The sequence below is a fragment of the Eubalaena glacialis genome, chromosome 8 (assembly GCF_028564815.1).
Source record: "Eubalaena glacialis isolate mEubGla1 chromosome 8, mEubGla1.1.hap2.+ XY, whole genome shotgun sequence".
In the NCBI taxonomy this organism is placed as follows: Eukaryota; Metazoa; Chordata; class Mammalia; order Artiodactyla; family Balaenidae; genus Eubalaena; species Eubalaena glacialis.
In genome coordinates, this window is record NC_083723.1 from 1,030,906 (window position 1) to 1,051,942 (window position 21,037).

Here is a 21,037-nt window from a genome sequence, read left to right on the forward strand (position 1 = left end):
TCCGGGCCCGAGCCCCTCACCCTGCCCACTGCCCCGAGATCACAGCTCCCCCTCTCTCCTCTTACCTGAGGCCCTTTGGGGAGAAAAGTAGGATGAGAAATCGTGACCCTCTGTGCAAGAGACTTTGGATACCACTTAAAGGGACGGGTGACGTTTTGAGATAAAATGAACGTAGATCCTTTCCCTGCCCCGGGAGTGGGGTTGATGAAGAGGACAGGTGAGAGGCGGGCAGGTCAACAGATATTGTTGCTCTGCTCGCCTGAGTTGCAGCACACAGTAAACACCACAGGCTGTTGGCTCTTGTTTATTTTAAAAATCAGAGCCGGGGCCTTCAGGGCTCAGCTGACAGAACATTTGAGTCACGAGCATAGTCGTAACTTTGCACAGAAAACCAGATACGATAAAAGTCTCAGAAACAGGCAGCTTTCTTCAAATTCTGTTGTTATAAATTAAATATATTCTCGCTGTTCTAGGTCATTTGGCAATGGTTGTCTCTGGGGGCTCCTTTGGAAGAGTCTGTGCACTGATGGACGTGTGAAATCAGTAGGATAAGATGAGTGGTACCAGGAGGGAAATAAGTTTTCAAGCATCAACATGTAGCCGTGTCTGGAAACAGCCCCAAACCTCCACGCAGCTGTGCCACAGCTTTGTAAACCAGATCTAAGGGCGGCACAAAAGCAAGCGATCCCTGCTGAGTAGAAGGAGACTCTGCTGGCAGAACACGGGGCGTTTGGCGCTCCGACTCCCTGGGATGTGATCCGCGTTTCCTGCTGAGTGATGCTTGGTGCTGAGGTCCTGGTCAGCCCGAGGACCAGTGCTTCCAGGCCTCCCTTGGAGGACCAATAAGGACGGAAAAGGTACTGGAGCAAATTGGTCCACTCGTCCCCTTCCTGCTCTACACATCCTGGACGACCTGGGAAATGATCCTACGCCTCTGGACTCCAGTTTGCAAGTGGAGACAGTCACGCACCTTGTGGGGCTGTGTGTGAAGTGAGTGTGTGAAAGTGCACAGCTCAGTGCCTGGTATGTGGGTGCTCAGCCAGTGGCCACTCATCACTGTTGTTAAAACGGACAAGAGAAGTGGTTGGGGAAGGACCACTTTCCGAGGAGAGGGGACCAAACGCACCACCTGAACTGGGGGAACGCTAAAGTGGTGTCTTACCGAGCAACACTTGTCCTTTGAGGTTTTGGGGGTGTCTTGAATTTCCTAAATGTCCACTGAGAAGCATCAAACATCTGTGAACTTAATCTACATTTTTTTGGAATTTACATTCCAGCTAACTTTCATTTTCAGATGACTTGATTGTCTGGAAACACATCATCTGGACTCCAACTGTCTCTAACCCCAGATCAGGGACTGAGCACATTTTCTTAGCCTTGAAGGACCTCTCATGCCAGGGGGTTGGCCTTGGTCTTTGGGACACATCTCTGGTGATATTGGCCGCTGTGCTCTAGGGTCTAGATATCATGGTTTCATTTTAGATTCAGTTAAAAAAAAATGAATTGAGAATCCTCGTCTTTCCGTCTTTCTCTGCTATTTAAAAATATAAAATCTGGTAGAGTTAAAAACGTGTTCGGGCTTCTCTCTTGGAAAGACAAGAGAGATTTGCTTTTGAGATGAGAATCAATCAATGGGTTTATTTCTATTCAGTGAACTAGAATAGGTAGAATGGGCTCGACGTAGGCCTGAGAGCTTCCCTTCAGGTAGCTGAAGTGAACTTTATGAAAACACCTTGCAGGAACTCTGGCCTTCTGAGGTCAGTCTGGCCCCTTTAGTCCCCCAGCAAACGTAGTGAAACTTGACAAGCGAGAGAATTCATAGGGGACACGTATGAGTCGAATGTTTGTTTCTGCAAAAAGCAGCCAAGTGCCCTGTGCTTGGTGGGGCCTTTCTTCCTGGGGAGGCCCTGACCCCTGCCCCCCGCCTGAAACGCACTCTCTGTGGCCACAGCCACCGTGAGCTCTTCCGGATGGGGCGACTGGCCCCGGGGACTCCCTGGCTTGTCTCTCAGTGTCACCCTTCGCGATGGAGGGTTTGCAGAAGCTGTGTCCTAACCCAGAGGCGTTTCCGGGCTTCAGATTTGGAGGGTGACCTTGGCTAACTTAAAACCCTGTGATGCCCTTGACACCACCCACCCCCGCATTGGCTCCTCCCACTGGAGGTTCGAGATGGACCCCTGGCATGTTGTGCGGGTCTGATGCCGGACCGTTGTCTTCACCACCCACCAGCTGGACGAGGCCGAGATGCCGAGTGACCGCGTGGCCGTGCTGCAGCAGGGGCGGCTCCAGTGTTGCGGCACCCTCTCCAGCCTGACCCAGGCCCACGGCCGGGGCCTCCGCCTGACGTTCAGCAAGGAGGTGAGACCCCGGGGGTAGGTGCAGGGAGACACAAACCTCCTCGGGGGGCAGAGGAGACAGATCCAAACTGTTCCCCGGTCACAACATTTCCACGTTGGGGTCAGGTCACTCAGCAGGTGTTTATTCTGAATCCAGCCCAGGCCTTGCCTGCTGTAGGTCTCGGGGAGGTGACAGAACAGGACACAAGGTCCTTGGGGTCTCAGTCCTTGTGGAGGGAACGATGTGCCTGAGAAAGGGAGAAACAGAATGTGGACACTGGTGGGTGTGGAGCAGGAACTGGAATTTCAGAATAATTTGCTTAGGGATAGATGTGAAATCAGTTGATGTAAATTTGGTATGTTTGGGTTTACATTCCTTGCTGTTCCCTGACTTTTTTTTTGGATAGCCTTCTGTTCTGGAGGCCGGTGACCCAAAGGACACAGCTTGTGCCACGTCTCTGATGCAGACCTACATCCCACAGTCATCCCTCCGAGGCAGCAGCTGGGGCGAGCCGAGCTACACGATCCCTGAGGATGCAGGCAGAGCCTGCTTCAAAGGGCTTTTCCAGGCCCTGGACCAGAACCTTCACCACCTGCCCCTGACGGGCTATGGGATCTCAGACACCAGCTTAGAAGAGGCACCTTCTGATGGAAGATGCTTGAGCAGGCTTTTCTGATTTGTGCTTTGCCACTCTGGGCGTGATGGGGACCCTGTGCATGTTCATTCATTTCCCAGCTCTGACTGGCGTTTAATACACCCGGCAGGTGACTGTGGTTCTTTAGGCGAAATAGCATTTTTATATTCGAGAACTTTGGTGTCTTTAATCCAGAATCACTGGCTGTCCAGACAGTTTCAGTAGCGGGAGGCTGCCTGGTCATATTTCCTCACCTGGAAACGCCTTTTTCTTTCCACTGTGGACCTAGTCCTGCTCGGAAGCCCCGGCCCACGGTGGGCAAAGATGTGCAGAAGGTCACACAGGGGAGCAGTGCGGCCCCCACTCTGCTCCCCTCTCCCCGGGACAGAGCCGGCCGGCACCAGGCCCTCGGTGTGGGTGTGGTTTCTTTGCAGTGGGCACTCAGAGGAGTCCGAGCCTGGCCTTTCCTCCACGAGGAAGCTGCTGCTTTGTGTAACCAAACCTTGAGGTTGGTGTCAACCAGATCTGAGTTTTAGGAAGTGCTGCAGATTTAAAATAAAAATCAAGTGCTGCAAAATTAAAATTTTAAAAAATCTGGGAAGAACCTTGGGCCACCTTCTCTGTGTTGCCCGAGAATAGTAATAGTGGCCGATCAGGTTTTGTGTTAGTAGTTGGCACTTAGAGTCTAAAACAACATCTGGGACTTTAAATGACCGTGAGAATTAAAATAGTGTGGTTTTCAGAATGTCAAAGGCTGAACTTTTGGTTGGGTTTTGGAAGGGATTTGGGGGCTGAAGGCACATCGCTGGGTCAGCGATGCAGGAGGAGAAGCAGCCACTTGTGTGTAAATCAGTGTGAACCCAAGTGGTGATAGCAGCCACTACGATGTTTGTCTGGAATAAGTGGCCATAGAAGATTGTAAAGCAGTAAAAGGTTTACAGTGTTACAGACTGCTTTTATACGTAGAATGTATTTGATTCTCCTCTCCTAACTCTGTAACTTACTATCATTCCTGTTTTAAGGTTGAGGCTCAGGTAGGCTAATTTCTTTACCCCAAACCACACGGCTCATAAATGACAGGTTTTCTGACAGTGAGTCCAGTTAAATGTGCCCATGACCTTGTGGGCGATTCTCTGCCTTCCATGGACTGTCAGCCATCACCTTGTCCTTTTGAATAGAGCAGTCGGGGCCCCGAGGCCAGCAAGGAGCAGCCTGATACGTACCCAGGAAGGATACAGGCTGCTTCCTAAGCCAGAGAGTGCGGAGTCATGAATCTCCTGTGTCAGGGCCGGCTCCCCTGCTGTCGTGCTTCCGGCCACGACACGCATGCCATCTCGAGGAAAGGCAGCCCCGATCCGGGGTTCCAGCAACGCTGCTTGCCTCCTCTCCCCACCCTCTGTGGTCCACTCCATGACCCCTCTCTGCCTTGTCATCTCACCCCGGGTGCTGAGGGTCCTTGGTGCCCAGATCCATCTCAGCTGCACCTGTGCCTGCTCGGCACCAGTGGCAGCCAGTAAATGTTTCCTGAATGACCATGTGTCCAGCTTCTGGGGGCAGCCTGTCCCAGTGGATGGGGCGGGAGCCCTGAACCAGCCGGGTCTCAGTACACACCCTTCTCCCTCCAGTACCTGTGGCCTTGAATGAGTCACTCCAAATCTTTTTTTTGCTTATTATTATCTGTATTTTTTAAAATACAGTAGGTTCTTATTAGTTATCTATTTTATACATATTAGTGTATATATGTCAATCCCAGTCTCCCAATTCATCACACACACCTCCTCCCCGCCCCCCCCCCACGCTTTGCCCCCTTGCTGTCCATACGTTTGTTCTCTACGTCTGTGTCTCTATTTCTGCCCTGCAAACCGGTTCATCTGTACCATTTTTCTAGATTCCACATATATGCGTTAATATATGATATTTGTTTTTCTGACTTACTTCACTCTATATGACAGACTCTAGGTCCATCCACCTCACTACAAATGACCCAATTTTGTTCCTTTTTATGGCTGAGTAATATTCCCTTGTATATATGTACCACATCGTCTTTATCAATTCATCAGTCAATGGGCATTTAGGTTGCTTCCATATCCTGGCTATTGTAAATAGTGCTGCAATGAACATTGGGGTGCATGTGTCTTTTTGAATTATGGTTTTTTAGGGTATATGCCCAGTAGTGGGATTGCTGGGTCACATGGTAGTTCTATTTTTAGTTTTTTAAGGAACCTGCTTACTGTTCTTCATAGTGGCTGTATCGATTTACATTCCCACCAACAGTGCAAGGGGGTTCCCTTTTCTCCACACCCTCTCCAGCATTTGTTGTTTGTAGATTTTCTGATGATGGCCATTCTGACTGGTGTGAGGTGATACCTCATTGTAGTTTTGATTTGCATTTCTCTAATAGTGATGTTGAGCACCTTTTCAAGTGCCTCTTGGCCATCTGTATGTCTTCTTTGGAGAAATGTCTACTTAGGTCTTCTACACATTTTTTAATTGGGTTGTTTGTTTTTTGATATTGAGCTGCATGAGCTGTTTATATATTTTGCAGATTAATCCTTTGCCTGTTGATTCATTTGCAAATATTTTCTCCCATTCTGAGGGTTGTCTTGTCGTCTTGTTAATGGTTTCCTTTGCTGTGCAAAAGCTTTTAAGTTTCATTAGGTCCCATTTGTTTATTTTTGTTTTTATTTCCATTACTCTAAGCGGTGGATCAAAAAAGATATTGCTGTGATTTTTGTCAAAGAGTGTTTTTCCTATGTTTTCCTCTATGAGTTTTATAGTGTCTCATCTTACATTTAGGTCTTTAATCCTTTTTGAGTTTATTTTTGTGTATGGTGTTAGGGAGTCTTCTGATTTCATTCTTTTACATGTAGCTGTCCAGTTTTCCCAGCACCACTTATTGAAGAGACTCTTTTCTCCATTGTATTTCCTTGCCTCCTTTGTCATAGATTAGGTGACCATAGGTGCATGGGTTTATCTCTGGGCTTTCTATCCTGTTCCATTGATCTACATTTATGTTTTTGTGCCAGTACCATATTGTCTTGATTACTGTGGCTTTGTAGTATACTCCGAAGTCAGGGAGTCTGATTCCTCCAGCTCTATTTTTTCCCCTCAAGATTGCTTTGGCCATTCGGGGTCTTTTGTGTCTCCATACATATTTTAAGATTTTTTGTTCTAGTTCTGTAAAATATGCCACTGGTAGTTTGATAGGGATTGCATTGAATCTTTAGTTTGCTTTGGGTAGTATAGTCATTTTCACAATAATGATTCTTGCAATCCAAGATCATGGTATATCTCTCCATCTGTTTGTGTCATCTTTGATTTCTTTCATCAGTGTCTTATATTTTTCTGAGTACAGCTCTTTTGCCTCCTTAGGTAGGATTATTCCTAGGTGTTTTATTATTTATGTTGAAATGGTGAATGGGATTGTTTCCTTGATTTCTCTATCTGATCTTTCATTGTTAGTGTATAGAAATGACAGAGATTTCTGTGCATTAATTTTGTACCCTGCAACTTTACCAAACTCATTGATTAGCTCTAGTAGTTTTCTGGTAGCATCTTTAGGATTCTCTGTGTACAGTATCATGTCATCTGCAAACAGTGACAGTTTTACTTCTTCTTTTCCAATTTATATTCCTTTTATTTCTTTTTCTTCTCTGGTTGCTGTGGCTACGACTTCCAAAAATATGTTGAATAATAGAGGTGAGAGTGGACATCCTTGTCTTGTTCCTGATCTTAGAGGAAATGCTTTCAGTTTTTCACCATTGAGAATGATGTTTGCTGTGGGTTTGTCGTATATGGGCTTTATTATGTTGAGGTAATTTCCCTCTATGCCCACTTTCTGGAGAGTTTTTATCATAAATGGTGTTATATTTTGTCAAAAGCTTTTTCTGCATCTATTGAGATGATCATATGGTTTTTATTCTTCAATTTGTTAATATGGTGTATCACACTGAATGATTTGCATGTATTGAAGAATCCTTGCATCCCTTAGATAAATCCCACTTGATCATGGTGTATGATCATTTTAATGTATTGTTGGATTCAGATTGCTAGTATTTTGTTGAGGATTTTTGCATCTATATTCATCAGTGATATTGGTCTGTAGTTTTCTTTTTTGGTAGTGTCTTTGTCTAGTTTTGGTATCAGGGTGATGGTGGCCTCATAGAATGAGTTTGGGAGTGTTCCTTCCTCTGCAATATTTTGGAAGAGTTTGAGAAGGATGGGTGTTAGCTCTTCTGTAAATGTTTGATAGAATTCACCTGTGAAGCCATCTGGTCCTGGACTTTTTTTGGGAGATTTTTAATCACAATCTCATTACTTGTGATTGGTCTGTTCATATTTTCTATTTATTCCTGGTTCAGTCTTGGAAGGTTATACATTTCTAAGAATTTGTGCGTTTCTTCCAGGTTGTACATTTTATTGGCATAGAGTTGCTTGCAGTAGGCTCTTATGATGCTTTGTGTTTCTGTGGTGTCCGTTGCAACTTTTCCTTTTTCATTTCTAATTTTATTGATTTGAGTCCTCTCCCTTTTTTTCTTTATCAGTCTGGCTAAAGGGTATCAATTTTGTTTATCTTCTCAAAGAACCAGCTTTTAGTTTTATTGATGTTTGCTGTTGTTTTCTTTGTTTCTATTTCATTTATTTCTGCTCTGATCATTATGATTTCTTTCCTTCTACTAACTTTGGGTTTTGTTTGTTCTTCTTTCTCTAGTTCCTCTAGGTGTAAGGTTAGATTGTTTATTTGAGATTTTTCTAGTTTTTTGAGGTAGGATTGTCTTGCTCTAAACTTCCCTCTTAGAACTGCTTTTGCTGCATCCCATAGGTTTTGGATCATCATGTTTTCGTTGTCATTTGTCTCTAGGTATTTTTCGATTTCCTCTTTGATTTCTTCAGTGATCTCTTGGTTATTTAGTAATATATTGTGTAGCCTCCATGTGTTTTGAGTTTTTTACATTTTTTTCCCTGTAATTGATTTGTAATCTCATAGCATTGTGGTTGGAAAAGATGCTTGATATGATTTCAATTTTCTTAAATTTACCAAGGCTTGCTTTGAGGCTCAGCATGTGGTCAACCCTGGAGAACGTTCCGTGTGCATTTGAGAAGAAAGTGTAATCTGCTGTCTTCGGATGGAATGTCCTGTAAATATCAATTAAATCTGTCTGGTCTGTTGTGTCATTTAAAGCTTGTGTTTCCTTATTAATTTTCTATGTGGATGATCTGACCACTGGTGAAAGTGAGGTGTTAAAGTCCCCCACTATTACTGTGTTACTGTCGATTTCCTCTTTTATGGCTGTTAGTAGTTGCCTTATATGTTGAGGTGCTCCTATGTTGGGTGAGTATGTATTTACAATTATTATATCTTCTCCTTGGATTGATCTCTTGATCATTATGTAGTGCCCTTCCTTGTCTCTTGTAACATTGTTTATTTTAAAGTCTATTTTATCTGATATGAGTATTGCTACTCCAGCTTTCTTTTGATTTCCATTTGCATGGCATATCTTTTTCCATACCCTCACTTTCAGTCTTTATGTATCCCTAGGTCTGAAGTGGTCTCTTGTAGACAGCATATATATGGGTCTTGTTATTGTATCCATTCAGTGAGCCTGTCTCTTTTGGTTGGAGCATTTAATCTGTTCACGTTTAAGGTAATTATTGATATGCATGTTCCTATTACCATTTTCTTAATGTTTTGGGTTTGTTTTTGTAGGTCCTCTTCTTCTCTTGTGTTTCTCACTTAGAGAAGTTCCTTTAGCATTTGTTGTAGAGCTGGTTTGGTGGTGCTGAATTCTCTTAGCTTTTGCTTGTCTGTAAAGCTTTTGATTTCTTGGTCAAATCTGAATGAGATGCTTGCCAGGTAGAGTAATATTGGTTGTAGGTTCTTCCCTTTCCTCACTTTAAATATGTTGTGCCACTCCCTTCTGGCTTGTAGAGTTTCTGCTGAGAAATCAGCTGTTAACCTTATGGGAATTCCCTTGTATGTTATTTGTCATTTTTTCCCTTGTTGCTTTTAATAATTTTTCTTTGTCTTTAATTTTTGTCACTTTGATTACTGTGTGTCTCAGCGTGTTTCTCCTTGGGTTTATCCTGCCTGGGACTCTCTGAGCTTCCTGGACTTGGGTGGCTATTTCCTTTCCCGTGTTAGGGAAGTTTTCGACTATAATCTCTTGAAATATTTTCTCAGGTCCTTTCTCTCTCGCTTCTCCTCTTGGGACCCCTATAATGAGAATGTTGGTGCATTTAATGTTGTCCCAGAGGTCTCTTAGGCTGTCTTCATTTCTTTTCATTCTTTTTTCTTTATTCTGCTCTGCGGCAGTGAATTCCACCATTCTGTCTTCCATGTTACTTATCTGTTCTTCTCCCTCAGTTATTCTGCTCTTGATTCCTTCTAGTGTATTTTTCATTTCGGTTATTGTATTGTTCATCTCTGTTTGCTCTTTAATTCTTCTAGGTCTTTGTTAAACATTTCTTGCATCTTCTCTATCTTTGCCTCCATTCTTTTTCCGAGGTCCTGGATCATCTTCACTATGATTATTCTGAATTCTTTTTCTGGAAGGTTGCCTATCTCCACTTCATTTAGTTGTTTCTCTGGGGTTTTATCTTGTTCCTTCATCTGGTACATAGTTCTCTGCCTTTTCATTTTGTCTGTCTTTCTGTGAATGCGGTTTTCATTCCACAGGCTGCAGGATTGTAGTTCTTCTTGTTTCTCTGCTATCTGTATTTTATCTGTAAGAAAACTGAGGCTTAATGAGGTTAACTTGTCCAACTACACAGATAAGTGGTAGAGGGTATTCACAACTACATGTCTTCTTCCCTTACTCTTTCCAATGGATGACACAGCATCCCTGAAGTTGTTACTGTTATTTTCAAACTATAATCTCACAGAACAAGGATCCTGGAGAAAGTCAGTGGTGTGGTTGATTCCATTGCTCCATAGTGTCATTCAGAACATACCCCTGTTCTATCTGTCCTCTCAATCATCCTCAGTAAGTTAGGAATATTGTCCCTCAAGCTCTAACCACTATCACCTCAAAAACCAACTCAAAGGTGGTAAGAGAAAGTGAAGCATCCTACCAACTTGCTTCTCATTTTTGACTAATGAGAATCAAGTCACTAGACTTCTGAGCCTCAGTTTTCTAATCTTTAAAATGGAACAATTAGAACAGTTTCCATGGTTATTCCAAATAACCATAAATAGTTAAATGCCTGGAACAAATCGGGCAAAATGGTAAAGGTTCTTCTTGCCTACAAATCATAGAATGTGAGACTGGCCATGGCTTTGGGGTAACAGTGGAATTAAATTGCATCTGTGCTCCAGGAAAAGGCGCTTCTTGTCCGGGGGTTTCTGGCCAATGCCCATCCTGCCCGTGTGGATGCAGAAGACGGGGCGTTTCCTGTGGCTTGAGTCAGGGTGGGTCGGAGTTCTCTGTGACCTGGGTGGATGGCCTGGGTCGCTGCTTGGAGCCCCGGCCACACACCACTGGTCACTGAGGCCTGGATAACAAATCCCAGTATCATGCCGGGAAGCTAGTAATTTGTATAGTTAGGAACATTTGTCTCGTGTGAATCACAGTTTTCCTTCAGATGTGAAGAGGTGGTGCCTTTGAGGGTTGTTTCGCCAGCCTGGGTCACTTGAAAGTAAAAAAGGTTTCTTCTGGATTGTAAGAAGTAGCGACTGGCAGTCACGCACAGACGTGTTGCCAGTGTCTGTCTCTGGAATCATCCACAGCTTACCAGGTGTTTCCTAGCTTGTGGTGTCTGGCGTGGACAGACAGACATGTCCTGTGCTCGCTGGACTGTCGGGCAGGGCAGCAGGGCCTGAGAGGACATGGCTCAACCTTTCAGGTCACACACACTTATCAATAACCATGAGCGTTCACCCTCGTCGTGTGTATACTCATTATTTATGCCTAAACCCACAGCTAGAATGCACGTTCCCTTCCTGTAAGTGGTGTCTTGTCTGCTGCCAGTAAAGGAGGAGTCCTCAGGAGTCCTGTGATGCTTGTGGTTAGGTGGAGTGAAGTTTTGTGGAGTGACTGGCTCGACTCTTTTATGGCTTTAAACATCACAGGGAGAATCGTGAGGAGGGTCTTTAAGTACTGGGCAGATGTTTAGCTTTTAAATGTTTTGTTAATTAGTACACGTCATGTAACTACCTCAAGGCAAAGTGAACATCCAGGGAGAGGATTATTGAAAACTATGCTTTATATAAATAAGACACTTCAATATTCATTTTAGTCATGTGTTCCCTCCCTCCCTCCTTTCTTCTCTCCTTCCCTCCCTCCCTCCCTTCCTTCCTTCCCTTTCTCCTCCCTCTCTTCCACCCTAACCCTTTCCTTCCTTTCTTTCAAATGATCAGTTCTGGCTGCATTTTTCAGCCCCACCCTGAGATTACAAGGAACCTTCTAGAGCAGGAGAGATGCCAGCCCTGCTGTTTACTTGTTTGCTTATGCTTGTACCACTCATATTATCTGCCAGATCTTTTAAAGCCACTTGTCTTCTTTGTAAGCATATTTTAGTAAAATCTAGACAAATCAATGGAAAATCGACTTAAACGGCAACAGGAAGCTGTGGCCTGCGGAACCGGAGGGAACAGTGAGGCAGCTGCTGTCACCATCGCCCATAACCATGCCGGCCGACCGAGGACACCATGGCCACACCTTAAATGTTAGGAATTCCTAACTGCTGATGGGGTTTATCTAGGAGTAGAAACCGAGGTTTTCATATGTTCCCCTCACACCTGGGCGATGGTGACGTGCCTGGGAGCCCTGGCCTGGACACCCTGTGGGACAGCCTTCCAGGGTTGTGGCTGAATTGAGGGAGGCCCAGCATAGGCCCTGGACTCAGAGTCCGCAGGCTGTGGTCCCACCTCAGGGGGATGTGTGCTCTCCATGCTTGGTGCCCCCCATTGAGAGCTGGGTGCCCTGAGGAGCGGGGAGCTGGGCTGATGGAGGGGACCCCAGCACAGGGCCTAGTGTGATTCAGTTTGACTGGGGTCCGTGTGGAATGTCCGGCGGGGGGGGGGGTGGGTCCGAGGGCCTGGGAGCCCCGAGGGCTGGCCACATGGGTGGTCCTCCACTGCATCCTGGACTCCCTCCCCCTCCCCTGGATGGCGGGCGGCCCAGGGGCCTCCACACCGCTGTGCAGGGCCATCCCTTCCTCCTGCCGGGCCCCATCACCTGCCAGCCTCCTTGCCCAGCCTCCCCTGGACCACCCTTCTTGGCTTCTCCCTGATTTCTGATGCCCCACCCTCACCCCCTCCTTGCTCTCCTCCCTGGAGACCTGGGGCTTGTTAGCACCTTGCCCAGAATTTTAAATCAGATTGGAAATCTCATTGCATACACCCTTTTTTTAAAAAAAGGAGTTACCCAATTAATACTATTTGCCTCAAGCTATATCCATTTTTTTCCCATAACCATGATTTTTATGACTACACAATTTCTGATATAAAAAAAGCTCCATCATACAGTTTCTCACTTCTGTCTTGTAGGGCACTTAAGTTGTTTGCAGTGTTTCCATGTTAGGAATAAGATGATATACACGTCTGTGAACAGGGCTGGAGGGCTCCTGCCATCCTCTCCTTAGACTTAGAAGTGTAATTTCTGGGACAAAGACATGAACCTTCAGACCTGTGATCTTGTCAGATAGCTGCTTCCCGAAGTGGTTGTACCTGTTCGCAACCCCAGTGTTTTCCCCTGGGCCTCGTAACCTCCCCCTGCCCCCGAGGGCCCAGTGTGTCCTGTTCACGGCTCTGTTCCTCACCCCTCACGGCGGCAGGGGTGGGAAGTGCGAGTCAGTGGGTTTTTGGGCTGTGCCTACTGTCAGGGTGAAGCCGGTCCCATGTCCTAGGCTGGAACTTCATTTTCCTCATCCCTAAAATAGACATATCTTCCCTATCTTTCATACACAGTTTTTGCTTGGATCGAGTTATATAATAATACTGAGAATAGGTTACAAATAGCAAGAAAACACACAAAGGTGAGGACTTACCAATATTACTTTTCCTGCTACTTATATCCGAAATACCTGTGCAGTGATTTATTCTGAAATTAAGCATTTCTGTTATTTTTAATGTTATGGTCGGTGTTCCATCACATTGTGACCTCTAAAAATGATTTTTATGCTATATTCCTTAAATATTCCTCTTTTTGTTTAGTTATTTGCCTTTCTTCTCCAAAATATTATTTATACTTTACCCATCCACGTTCCTTTTGAACATTTATTGGCTTTTATTGAGCTATAGTTGATTTACAATGTTGTATTAGTTTCTGGTGTGCAGCAATTAATTCAGTTATAGATAAATATATATATATTTTTCACATTATTTTCCATTAGAGTTGACTACAAGATATTGAATGTAGTTCCTTTTCGACATTTCTTAATCTTGTTCCTCTTTACCCTCTTTTCTTTCTTTTTTTTTTAATTCATTAAATTGCATGCAGTAAAATCCACTCGTAAACATTGTGACAAAAGCATAGGGTCATGGAACCACCACCACACTCGACATACAGAGCGGCTCCATCCTCACTGCCCTCTTAAAAGAGTCATTCTTCCACACGACTTGCCTCCGTGCAAATGGCTTTTCTTTTTCCAGGATTCCCGCCCCCCCCAGTCTCACATCCTCTGTTAATCATCCCCAAACAAACCCAACGAGGAGCAAAAGAGCCAGCTGCCCAATTACTCTGGAGATTTTATCTGCTTCTCCAATTTCTTGCAGTAATTTCCACCTGCTACATTTAGTACATGTTTTGTACGTAATAGGTGCTAAACAAATATTGATCCATAGGGTCTCATATCTCTCTTCTCTCTCACACACGCAGATGCTAAAAAAGAAAGTATCTGTGTTAAGGACAGCCAACATTTTATGGTTCTCAGATAGCAGATTTAACAAAATACAGTTTTATAGTATATTTGGATCTGTTTGAGAAAGCTGTCTTAAATTGGAAAAAGATAAAGCATCTTTAAAAAAAACTTTCTTTTGTTTGGAATAGTCTATAAAATACTATCTCCACCAATTTCGTATCTTTACACTTGGCAAGTATTGACTTTCCTGTCTTGTGTCTGTCTGTGATCGATCGCGATTGGCGTGGCTGTAATCACACCCCGGGACCTTTTCGTTTGTTCCTCTGCATTTTGCACCGACGACTTCACAGTGGGCGGGGAGGGGCTGCCAGCAACACGCCTGGCTCTGCAGCCGGACCGCAGCCTTCACTTAAACTGCGACAAAGTCCTGTAAATCACAGCCCTTAAATCGGTCCCTAAACCGGCCCCAGGCCAGTGAGACTGAGACGTAGAATTTGATCCTGGGGTCGCCGACTTTACTGTGGCATTTACGCGCCCTCCCCCGGGCTTTACTGCGGCATTTACGCGCCCTCCCTCTGGGCTTTACCGCGGCATTTACGCGCCCTCGCTCCGGGCTTTACCGCGGCATGTACGCGCCCTCCCTCCGGGCTTTACTGCGACATTTACGCGCCCTCCCCCGGGCTTTACCGGGGCATTTACGCGCCCTCCCCCGGGCTTTACTGCGGCATTTACGCGCCCTCCCTCTGGGCTTTACCGCGGCATTTACGCGCCCTCCCCTAGTGCGAGGGACAGTGTTTACCGTCTGCGGCTGGGGCCCAGGAGGGCAGGGCAGATGAAGTCGGTTTGCAGCTGTCCCTGAAGCCATGACTGGATCTGCTGATGTAATGCCAACAGGCTGAATGTGAGTAGCCTAGTGTTGGACAGATTTTTTTCTTTTTTTAAAATTTTTTGGCACGGCTGCATGGCATGTGAGATCTTAATTTCCTGACCAGGGATCGAACCTGTGTCCCCTGCAGTGCAAGCATGGAGTCTTAACCACTGGACCACCAGGGAAGTCCTCTGAACAGACTATTTTTTGGAGCAGTTTTAGGTTAACAGCAAAATCGAGTAGAAGGTACTGAGGTTTCCTATACATTCTCTGCTCTGACACACGCAGGGTCTCCCCTATCATTAATATTCTAGAGCGTTTTTAATAAATCTGAAGCTTCTAGTAATATTCTAGGAAGGTCAGACTGCCTGTGTGAGATGGACAAATTCTTCCCACCCAGCTTGCTGAGTTCCATTCAGGGGTTTCCTTTGTCTCTCCTTTGTCTCAAGTGGGTCCCGGATGTCAGTCCCTTGGGTGCTTGAGCTCGTGGCCACGAGGGGGCTGCTCCGTCCAGTCTATTCCTGGTGGGGCTAGAGGCTCTGTGCTTGCCTCCATCTCTATACACTGAAAACCACATGGAACCTCCAGAGCCATCTCCTCCCTGGAACCTGTAAATGTTACCTGTGTGGACCTTATGTTGGGACGATTATCTGGGATTGTCTTGGGGGGCCTGGTGTTATCAAAAGTGTGCTTGTAAGAGGCAAGTAGGAAGGGCGGACGGGGAGCAGGTGATGCCTTCATGGAAGCAGAGATTGGAGTGACGAGCTTTGAGGATGGAGGAAGGAACCACAAGCCAAAGACTTCAGGCCACTAGATGACAAGAAAGCAATCAAGGGCTGTTCCTTCCTTAGTGCCTGCAGAAGGAACAGCCTTGCAATGCCCTGATCTTGGTCCTGAGGCCCACTTTAGATTTCTGGCTTCCAGGATTATGAGATGATAGGTGTGTGTTGTCTATGACAATTTGTTGCACCAGCAATTGGGAACTCATACAAGTTTCTATAAAATAATAGAAGTCCTTCTGTGTGCACGTGGTGGTCTGTCAGGGCACAGCCCTGCCCACAGTCCTGTGTCTGCAGAGGACTGGCCACTGACTTGTCTTATTCTTTATCATCTCAACTATCCCCATGATTTTATCTTCTGCTTCTTAAAAAAAAATCACTTTTGGGAAACTGAAAAGACATAACATATGTTACATTGGCCAAAGTTTGGAAATTCTTCCTCTGCTCATGTCTTTCTTTGGTGGGATGATACTGCTATTGTCTTACAGAGTTTGGTGGGTTTCATGTATTTCTCCAGCATCCAGGCAGAAGGCACCTTGCACTGAGCATCTCTGGGGTTCAGTCCATCCATCTGGCACTTTCAGTGCAGGCTGAGTTTGGCATCTAACGGTGCTTGGTGATGGGGCAGGCTCAGCCCTGCAGTCTGAGGATCAACAGCAAAGTCAGCATTGAGCTGACACTGCGCTGTCATGAAAGTTTAGACCCTGCAGCTCTTCTCAATTAAGAATACCTGAGTCCCCAGGTGAAGAATCCCCAACTGCTGAACTTCTGATCCTTTAAAACAAAGAGCAGAAAAGCCATAGGCTTTGTACTTAAACCCATAGTTTTGTTAAATTGTAAATTATTTTCACACTATTTAGTGTCCCTGAGATTTAATTTGATCACGTCTTTCTCCCCAGTTTTATTGACATATAACATTATATTAGTTTAAGGTACACAACATAATGATTTGATTTATGTATATATGGGGAAATGATCACCATTATAAATTTAGTTAACATCTATCACCTTACATAGTTACATATTTTTTCTTGTGATGAGAAATTTAAAAGTCTATGCTTTTAGCATAGATTTCAAATATATACAATACAGCATTGTTAACTGTAGTCACCCTGCTGTATGTTATACCCCCAGTACTTATACCTGGAAGATAGTACTTTTTGACCACCACCCATTTCTCCCACCCCAGCAACCACCACTCTGTTCTCTGTATCTATGAGTTAGTTTTTTTTAAGGTTCCACATATAAATGATATCGTACAGTATTTGTCTTTCTCTCACTTGGTGTAATGTCCTCTAGGTCTATCCGTGTTGTTACAAATGGCAGGGTTTCCTTCTTGTTTATGGTTGAACAATATTCTGTTGTATAAATACATCACATCTTCTTCATCCATTCATCCACTGATGGACACTTAGGTTGCTTCCATGTCTTGGTTATTGTAAATAGTGCTGCCATGAACATGGGGGTGCAGATATCTCTTCAACATACTGTTTTCATTTCCTTCAGATAAATACCCAGAAATGGAATTGCTGGATCATATGGCAGTTCTATTTTTAATTTTTTGAGGACCCTCCATACTGTTCTCCATAGTGGCTGTATCAATTTACATTCCCACCAACAGTGCAGGAGGGTTCCCTTTTCTCCACACCCTCACACACATATTATATCTAGTCTTTTTGATAATAGCCATTCTGACACATGTGAGGCGATATCTTTCTGTGGTTTTGATTTGCATTTCCTTGATGATTAGTGATGTTGAGCACTTTTTCACGTGCCTGTTGACATTTGCATGACTTCTTTGGAAAAACGTGTACTTAGATCCTCTGTCTGTTTTTTAATTGGATTGTTTGTTTTTTTGCTGTTGAGTTTAATTTAATCATATCTTATGTTCTTATTCATTTCATGTGATGAGTTTACTTAAAATTTAATAAGAGTAGCTTGGCCAATCCTCATTTGATTGTCCTTTAACTTGGGAAGCCTGAGCTAGTTTCAGTGAAATTTAAAACATTAGATAAGATCAAAAATCACTCTTTTATGTAAAAGAGGGAGATGTGGGTCCTATTTTATCATGTGAATTGGCCTATGGCCTCTATTCAGGGAGAGGTACAGAGAAAACACCAAAGGAGGAGCAAGATATGTGTATAACATCATCCCATGTCTGCATTAAAAACTCACTAAAGCAACCTTCTTCTTAAACTGTGGGGAGTGTAGCTGGTGTGTGAGATGCTCATCCGGCTATGGGGCTGTTCAAGTTTCTCTCTCTTTTGAAGGGATGTTTCCATGTGTTTAGTAGACCTTCCCTAATCTTATCTATAAGGAGAATTTTTTCAGTATTTTTCATTTCCTTATCCTTGTCCAAGTGAAGTGAAGCGTATGTTTCCCTGTTTTGGTTATCCAAAAAAATTTGTGAAGATTTGGCCTTCAGGTACAAAGATTGATTTAAAGTTGTGCTGGAGAATATGTATCATGTAATAAAGGATGGATTAAGACTAGAATGTGGGACTTTCCGAACTCAGTGGGGTGTGATGAGCCTTCCATTCTGGATGGTAAGTTTCCTTGAGACCCGTGACAAGGGAGCTTTAGGACTGTAGTCTAACTGCTTCCAGTGAGCATGGGAATCACAACCCAGAATAACGACGTGGTACCTGCCATCGAGAACCCAAACTTTTGAGTGCAGCAGGCATCATCACATACTTTTGACAGATGTGGCCTTCACTGGGCCACGATGATACTGTCTCATTTTTCTCAGCCTCCCGGACGTTGTGCCTGCAGTTAAGGTGGGTCGGTACTGGATGGCACTCATGGTGTTCTTATTGTCTCAGCCCTGCCTCTCACCTTTCACAGGTGATGTTGGAGGATTCTGACAGTGAACCTGAAGCTGAGTGCTGTGTTGTACTGATGGTGTCCAGTGATCTGTGAGATTCTGAGAGCAGAGCCTCTGCCGTTATTCTGTTTTCTCCTCCAATGTGCAGACACACATGCATGCTGCCTTGCTAGGAAAGGAGAAGAGAAGGAAAATGTAAAAAGGTAGATGAAGATGATTATCAAGCATCTTTCCTTTGTTACCAAATATGCTTTATGTAATTCACAATTACATTTGAACATCCAATGAAAATTCCACTAAAATGAGATACAAAGGAAGTCTTTGCTCCGTGAATGAATCTTGACTTGCACTATTTCTATTGTCTCTCATTTCCTTCTTTTTATAAATGCACTGGGTGAATGCCGATCGCGTGGGCTCCTCTTAGGCAGGACGACGGTACTGATCTCATTGGGTTGACTTAAGCATTAAATGATGTGATACATCACGGGCATACCACTGTCCTTACACCTCCTCCTCCGCTACTCTTAGGACTGGATGTCGCGAGCTTTACATACAAACGCGTTTACTCCTTGCAACAATTCTGTGTTGTGTGTCTTCTTGTCACCATTTATCGTATGAGGCAGCTAAGCCGACATGGCAAATCGTGCTCCCAAGGTGACACCTGGCACAGTGTTGCTGTTCTTTTATCATTAATCACTGTTGTTGTTTCTACTTGTAGTAATCGTGAGGTTTGCAGCTCTTCCTTGGGGTCTTATTGGGAATCAGCAAGGGGTTACCTTGCCAATAAAAGTAACCTCATCGGATCTAATGGCACCTCATGGCTTGTCACCAATTCGGAGGATTCAGACTCCTTGCAGCAGGACTCTGACCCCAACTAATTCACCACATGCACAGAGAATGCACGCCTCCCCCTCCTGACGGCTGCTTCTCCCCTGGTGCCTTCTCCCCATCTTCTCCTGGGGGCTGGGGGCTCCGCAGAACACCCAGAGCCAGTCAATAACTCTGTGCTCATTTCTCTGTAAAAGCAGTCAGGATGGAAGTGCTGTCTACAGAAATCCGAAGCCCAGGGGCGCTGCTGCCTTGGGGTCTCAGCTGGGGCACGCTAAGTGCAAGACCCACCTGCGGGGAGGCTGGGATGGCTCAGGGCCAGGCCCCTGGGGCTCTGCGGCCTAGGGCAGAGGGGGGTGTGCGTGTGGTGATGCCGCCAGAGGAGAGCGTGGCCCACGGGGACGTGGAGTGAATCATGGCTGAGCGGTGAGTGAGGAAACTCACTGCCTACTTCGCTCTGTACCCCACACCTCACAGCCGTCATGCGCTGAATTAGCCCCCGTTACTGTCATCCCGGTCTCCAGACGAGGCGTGAGTCCTGTGTCTGCAGCGCATGGCAGGCCCCGACCTTTGCCGGGCGTGGAGTCCCCGCCTCAGAGCCCAGCGACCCAGCCCTTCTCCATGGGGATGTGCAGCTGCGGGGCGACCTTTACGCACCAGCCGCGCGACCTCTCCTCTTCGTCCCGCCCAGGGTTTATGGTAGGGATGCCCTCCTGCCTCTGCACAGGCCTGCCCCGCCTCCGGCAGCTGCCCATGGGCTCCCGTCCTCACACCCCCCTGACGCTGTGCACACGCTCTTCCACCTCACTCGTGCTGATATGGGGCCCAGACCTTAGATTTGTAAAAAATTTTATTGAAATATAGTTGATTTACAATGTTGTGTTAGTTTCAGGTGTACAGCACAGCGATTCAGTTATGCATCTATATGTATATACATGTATATGTTCTTTTTCAGATTCTTTTCCATTAAATTACAAGATATCACAAGATAATGAGTATAGTTCCCTGTGCTATACAGTAGGACCTTTTTGTTTATGTATTTTATATATAGTAGTGTGTACATGTTAATCCCAAACTCCTAATTTATCCCTCCCCCGTTTCCCCCTTGGCAACCGCCAGTCTGTTCTGTGAGTCTGCTTCTGTTTTGTAAATAAGTTCATTTGTGTCATTTTTTAGGTTCCACATATGAATGATATCATATGATGTTTGTCTTTGTCTGACTTACTTCATTTAGTATGACAATCTCTAGGTCCATCCATGTTGCTGCTAATGGCATTATTTCATTCTTTTTTATGGCTGAGTAATATTCCATTGTATATATGTACCACATCTTCTTTATCCATTCCTCTGTTGATGGACATTTAGGTTGCTTCCATGCTTGGCAACTGTAAATGATGCTGCAATGAACATTGGGGTGCATGTATCTTCTTGAAGTAGAGTTTTTGTCTTTTCCAGTTATATGCCCAGGAGTGGGATTGCTGGATCATATGGCAGCTCTATTTTTAATTTTTTGAGGAACCTCCACACTGTTGGCTGCACCAACTTACACTCCCACCAACAGTGTAGAAGGGTTCCCTTTTCTCCACACCCTCTCCAGCATTTGTTATTTGCAGACTTTGATGATGGCCACAGCCCTCGGATTTGAACAGTGAGGCTGCGCTTCAGCTTCCTGCACTAACCAATTAGCGACTTCAAGCCAGTTTCTTAAACGAACCTGTTTAGGTAGTGTGGGGTCCCGTAGCCTGTATAGACAATGGTCCAGTGGGGATTGTTACACATGGTCCTGCCCATGCTGAATCAGCAGTGAGCCTCACGAGTTCATTACCTGATTCATCCTGAATTTCTAAGATGCCAGGACAGCGTGTCATAAACTCCAGCTGAATTGGATGTGCTGTGCTATCAGCCTTTCCTTTCCCTGCCCACTCCTGCCTGGGGACTTGGCCAGAACCAAAGTGCCCTGATGTTCA

At 45.0% G+C, this 21,037-nt stretch overlaps 1 protein-coding gene across 1 annotated transcript in view; it reads left to right on the top strand.

Moving 5' to 3' along the window:
- The window catches only part of ABCA13 (ATP binding cassette subfamily A member 13), a 312,932-nt gene that overhangs the window by 117,064 nt on the left and 174,831 nt on the right, over positions 1-21,037 (top strand). Inside the window, 2 exon segments of the mRNA XM_061199026.1 lie at positions 2,201-2,358; positions 2,744-2,974. Coding sequence (XP_061055009.1) covers positions 2,201-2,358; positions 2,744-2,974 — 389 coding nt within the window.